Source organism: Leptonychotes weddellii, chromosome 1 (genome assembly GCF_054177405.1).
Source record: "Leptonychotes weddellii isolate Sample4059 chromosome 1, ASM5417740v2, whole genome shotgun sequence".
NCBI lineage: Eukaryota > Metazoa > Chordata > Mammalia > Carnivora > Phocidae > Leptonychotes > Leptonychotes weddellii.
In genome coordinates, this window is record NC_138369.1 from 143676575 (window position 1) to 143682775 (window position 6201).

Sequence of the window (6201 nt, forward strand, 5' to 3'; positions counted from 1 at the left end):
TCCCTTCTCCCCAACATCCCAGCCCTATTCTCTTTTCTCTCCTGCTTCCTATAGATATTTGCTAGCAGATAAAAGTCACAATAGGTCTCTGCATCTTTTCACAAAATGCACCAAAATGCCAGTCTCAGATTTAATTTCCTCTCCATATGTAGATTAACTTTTCGTTCGGAAAGAGCTACCTTTAATTCTATGTTTCTCTATCATGATTAAAATACACCTGTTTATTTTGCTGGCAAGGTTAATTTGTTTACTTCTTTTGGGAGTTTGGGCTCTTTCATTTTCTATTTTAAGATGTTGATGTGACTGGACTGTGATAAGATATTATTCTATAAAGTTCTGAAGCCATGTGTGCAACTTGAAAATGAAGGGACCCAGAGGACAGCTGGGGCATTGGGTTAACTGATGCAGGAGACTAAGGGGGAAGGAAGCTTCTATCCTTCCTTTGCTCGGGTGGGTCATCTCCTGGGCTCACTTTCCTGCCTCCAAACAGTTGCCAGTCCTCTGTACTCTTGGTCCATGAAGTGTCCTCCTCTCTGGTGCTGCTTCTGACACATTCTTTTTCTTGTAGACCTTTAAATATGCTAAGCCATCCAGACTAGGAAAGAGATTTACACATCTGTGTGCTCTGTCTTGATGTGATCTTTTTATCCTTGGGTGTTAATAATAAGAACTACTTTTTAAAAAATCTGTTTTTATGAAAACGCATGCACATGCCACAAATTAAAATAGACCAGAAAGCTAGGAAGTGAAAGGTAACTGTCTCCTCCCCCACCCATATCCTGTTCCCACTCCCCAGGTAGATACCTGTTCCTTAGGTATCTTTTCAGGAAGTGTGTACACACACACACACACACGCACACACGCATGCACACACGTTTATGGAGATCTTCTATATCCAAAATACACTTCCTGAGCTCTTCTGTCTACTGAGTACAAGCCACCAGGAAGCCACACAGAGTGAGGGGGGAGGATTCAGTCCAATTTCCTCACAAATACAGACTCGCAACTTGTCTCCCTGACTACGGCTTCTCCCTGTTCCAACCCACCCTGAATATGCTGCCAGAGTCATTTTCCTAAAATACTGCTTCCCTCATGTTCTCGCCCTGTCTGTGATGTTTCCTGTAGTGTATTCCTAAATTTCTCTGCCTAGTTTTCTAAGCTTTCCTTTATCATGCTCCCTTCTATCTATTCCAGTGTTGATTATTATCATTCCATATCCTAAATCTGAATCCTTACCTGCGGGGAGGTCGGTTTTGTTTTTCTCTCCTGGGACGTGTCACCACCCTCAGTCTCATTTCTGGGCTTTTGCTCATTGCTTCCCATGCATACTTATCTTCTCTCTACCTCAGGAAATGTCCCTATAGATTAAGATTAGTCCTTGTGTTGTGTTGGGGAGGAAACTGAACCTAGAGGGAGTTAAGCGATTTCTTACAAGTCACATTCGTATTTTCTGGCAGATATAAAACTGACTCAGTAGCCTGGACCACTAGTCTTTGCTGTCAACCACACTCCTTGATCCTGGAGGTGTTACCGCTGGGCACACCCAAAGCACCACAAAGAAAAGAGTAGATTAAGTGCAGCGAAATACATTACTTTATAGGGTTTGTTCATGGTCAGCCATGTTCGAGAAACAGAAAGTGATTAGTTTCTTCTGGAGCGGGGGTAGACCATGGTGCTGATCAGCCCTCAACAGCATCACCAGAGCTGAGCAACCTTGGCAAGTCCTTCTCCACCTTCTCATCTGCAAAATGGGGCACATAATACCTGCTGTGCCACCTTGAGTGGAGAGGAAAAAGCCCGAGACTTTTTTGTCCCATTACAGAGAATGATCTCTTATTTTGGATCATGAGGGCCCAGATTCTATTTCTTCTCCTTGTTGTCAAATGTCAAGTGTGAAGATCAAAGATAAAATTAGTCAAGCATTTGGTATAGCGTGAAGACACCATGAATTTAGACCTGATGATTGGCCTGGCCACCAGCCCCTCCAAGACCCGCACTCGCCTCACCTGAGCTGATGAACGCCTCCACCCGTACCTGCTCCATGCCTTCAGCACGCAGCCTGCTCCCCACCTCCAACCCGTGCTTCCTGCTGCTTCCCAAACATCCCCCAGCCAGTAGTTGTGCATCCTGTCCGCTCCCAGACACTCATCTCTGCGGGATACTCACCCTTTTACTCCCGTACTCTCTCATGCTGAACATTAGCCCGAATGACTTCCCCCCGTCGTCACCATACTCCGGCCACAATGGTCCCCCTCCCTGGATGCACCTGGATCCCTGCAAGCCCTTCCTCCACTCCTGTCAAGGCGCCTGGTGTTCACAACTGGACGTTTCTCAGTCTGGCCTATTTTACGACCTGCCAAGGTCAGGACTGTGGTCCAGGGTTGCATTATGACTTTCGGGGGCCCTAGGCACTCTTGTCTTTGTGGGCTTCTTCCTTCACAAAAAATATTAAAAATCAGATTTTACAACTGTGTTGGTATCAAGACTAATTAATATTACCCGGGATGGATTCATTGTTATATATCATTAATATTATATTCATGTTTTATTCTGATTTTAAACAAAATTATTATTAAACTACTTTTGTGGGCCCTGAAAGCATCATGAATGCAGGTGCCTTCTGCGCCTAGTGGATGCAGTAAGATGTTCTCAAGTCCAACTTTGTCATACACTTGAGACATGTGGGGAGGGAGAGGACGGGTGGAAGTAGTTAAAAAGAAGATTTAACCCTTTTTGGTCTGTCTCTAGTGAATAGTGTCTTGGATTAGTGCCTGTGCCCCCATTTCCACTGGTTCCTTCCTACACCTATCTTCTACAGAGTGGATCCTTGCGGCTCACTTTCAGGCCTAAGCCTGTTTTGGTGGATCACTTGAAGAAGGATGGATCTGTCAGAGCTTGGAGAGGCTGCACCCTTCCTCAGAAGAAGCCAGGCTGAGCTGCTTCTGCTACAGGCCATGGCATTTGATGGTAAGACTTGGGGTGGCTGCTGGCTTCCCTCTATTTTACTGCTTTTGGGTGGTGGCTGAGATTTTTGATTGGTTGAGAAGAGCCATCCGTCCTGGAACCTAGCTTACTTGCTTGGAATGCATTCGCCTCTGTGAACCTTAGGCTAAGCAACTGAGGAGCCAAGTGGCCCCGGTAGGGATGAGTCCTCAAGGAAGAGGAGGACGGCTGGGGGCAGACTTGGCCCAAGCCCTGCTTACTTGTTTTCTCTTGGAGGAAGCACAGTGACAGCACAGACACCCCCAGCAGTGGGCCCAGATAAAGCCTTGCCCAGAAACTGCTTAGTGTGGGTGAATACTGTAGCACAGACAGGGGCCTGGCGCTTTGACTGTGGGTGGGGTTGGTCCACTCTACGGAAGAAGGAAGGAAAAGCCTTGGGGAAGGCAGGAGAAAGAGAAGCTGTCCCTGGCCCTCTTCAGACTTTCCTAATATTGGAACTTCACCCTCCGGCTGTTTTCCAGGTCAGCAGGGTCGCTCAGCCAACACTCAACAAGAGATAATTAGGAGACTTGCTCACCCTGATGAATAGTCTTCTGGTAGTTACAGGCAAGGACAGAGGTTAATGAGGATTTACCCTCGAGATGAAGGCTGAGTTCTACATGAAAATCTCTAAGTAAATGCTACATTTCCCCCTCCTTCTCTACGTGGCTGGGCTGCGTGGGCATCTGAATTTCAGCTACTTGGAGATGTAAAGTCAGATTCACAGTGTGATCTAGCATCAAGACACCTACATATCTTAATCCCCAAATTATTCAACAATGCAACATAAATACTGACTGAGTATTGTTCTAGTACTCAGAATTAGTCAACATTAGACCTTAATATGACCAATTACAATTCAACCTGGTTATGTAGGACATTATATTTCCATCATAGTCCAGTCCTGGATCCGTTCCCAGTTTCCAGTCATTGGATTTCATTACTATGATTGGATTTTAGAGTAGCTAATTATAATCCATCAAATCAAATACAATAACAGAACTATCCCTGAGGTCAGAACTGGTCATGCAAAAGCTTATCACAGGTAGTCAGATAATGAAGGACAAGATCATAGTGGTGCCACAGCGAGGAAATAAAAATTAGGCCTAAGCATTAGAGATAATTGGATGATGCATTTAGTAGGATCAGCACTGTAAATAATTACTTAAAATATAGCAATTATTTTTAATTACTTTTTTTTTTTTTTTTGGCCAAACAGTTTTCCCCATAGAAATGCAGTGGCAGCCAAAATGACAAGAGTAAGGAAAAGATTCTCATCCCCTTGGGCTAGTAGACAATGGAGTTTGCTTTTTTGAACTCAGGCCAAGTGGAAGGAGTGTGATTAGAATATTTGGCAAGGAGTCTTGGGTTCAAATTCCCTGACCCGGATCCTCTCCAGGGGTGTAATCCGAGCAAATCCCTGCACTTTCCTGAGCTGTGGTGTCCTCATCTGTCAAACAGGATGATGACACTTGCTCTGCCTACCTTCCTCCGTGGAGGCCCCACTGCAACAATAAATGTGAAACATAAACACCGAACATTATATGTGGCCTGGGAAGGAAAACTAGAATTGCTGGGTGTCAGGGAGAAAAGTGTGCTTGTAGAGATAAACACAAGGCAGCATTCGCAAGCTAAATGTAAATGATTTTTATGTCAGGACACATAAACAATCTATTTCCCGTAACTACCACACTGAATATAGTATTACTCCAATCTTGATCAATAGTGTAGAAAAAAGACTGGAAAGGAAATGCTTCAGGTAGTGGCTATCTCTGTGTTGTTCCATTATGGGTGATTTTTTTTTTAAATTTTGTTTATTTACTTTTTTTTAGTAATCTCTACATCCAACATGGGGCTTGAACTTACAACCCTGAGATCAAGAGTCACGTGCTCTTCCGACTGAGCCAGCCAGGCACCCCATGGGTGATTTTTTTTTTTTTTTTTAGTTTTCTCTATACATTTCTCTATGTTTTCATTTTTTCTCCAATACACACATGTTGCCCTTTTGGTTGTTTTTGTTACCTTTATATTAGAAAAGACATTTAATCTTCTAAAAATATGAAATCATATAGGCAAACCTCCTGAGGTTACAGACGGGAAAACCAGGGCCCAAAGAGATGAAGCCCTTGCTTTCTACCTTGTCACTAGCAGAGCCAGGACTAAAATCCAGGTAGCCTGACTCAAACCCATTGCTGTTTACATTTCCCTCTCTGCAATTATTCATGAGTGCAAAACATATACAAATTAGAAAATGAGTTCCTTTACTTGAGCTTCAAACACATCCCTGTTAGGGACTGGGCCTCAGATAGGTAAGGGTTTCCAAAACTTCTCCCCTAAATTTCCAGGGGCCATAAAAGAAGGGGTTAATCATGAGGCAGGGGATGAACCTAATCCTTCAGAGAAAAATTGGAGGAAAAAAGCCAAGCATATAAGGTAGAGGAAGCATACTGTAATGGAAGAGCTCTGATTTAGGAGATGGGTGATCTAATTTCTAGAGTCATTATTCTAATGACTGCCACTAATTAGCTATGTGACTATAGACAACTCTCTTAATCTCTTTTCTCGGGTTTTTTCCTAAAAAAAAAAAAAAAAAAAGTGGAAATCTGTGCCAGCTAATATCCATGTTTCTTTCAAGTGATAACATTTGTTTAAAATACAGTGCATTTATTTACCTTAAACACAAAAGAAATGTATGCAAAATATGTACTTTTCACAAACAAGCCTCTTTTCACAGACATTAACACAAAGCAAAATCCATTTTTGTAAAAAGAGATCAAAATAATAAATATAATGCAAAACTCAGTATTTTAAATGCAAACAACAAGTAGAAGCAAATGCAAAATCAGTTTGACAGGAATACAAAAATCTTACCCAGCAGTTTTAGCGGTGGATTGGTTGTAATTAGGGGAGCAAGGAAGGGAGCCCAGCAAAGACTAGGACAGCAAGAAGGTAGTGTGCCATAAAATTCTTGGCAGAGACAAACACGGTGGAAGGAAGGGCAAACGTTGCCCAACTTCACCACGCATGGTTCCCAAGTCCTATTGCCCACCTCTGGGGAGAGTGTCTGGTGGGGGCTCCAATGAGGCCTCCTAACTTTTGTGATTCCTGTGTTGGGGTGGTGGTGGTGATGGAGTTGGCATTACCCACCTGTGCTATTGTTGCATAGGGGTTTCACCGGTTCATCCCTAGCCATTGATTTAGATTGTCCCTCTCCCAGCC

At 43.4% G+C, this 6201-nt stretch overlaps 1 protein-coding gene across 1 annotated transcript in view; it reads left to right on the forward strand.

The window, feature by feature from the left end:
• Nucleotides 1-2879: 2879 nt before the first annotated feature.
• Nucleotides 2880-6201, forward strand: part of MYH15 (myosin heavy chain 15) — a 150507-nt gene continuing 147185 nt past the window's right edge. The window contains 1 exon segment of the mRNA XM_081816033.1: nt 2880-2967. Coding sequence (XP_081672159.1) covers nt 2880-2967 — 88 coding nt within the window.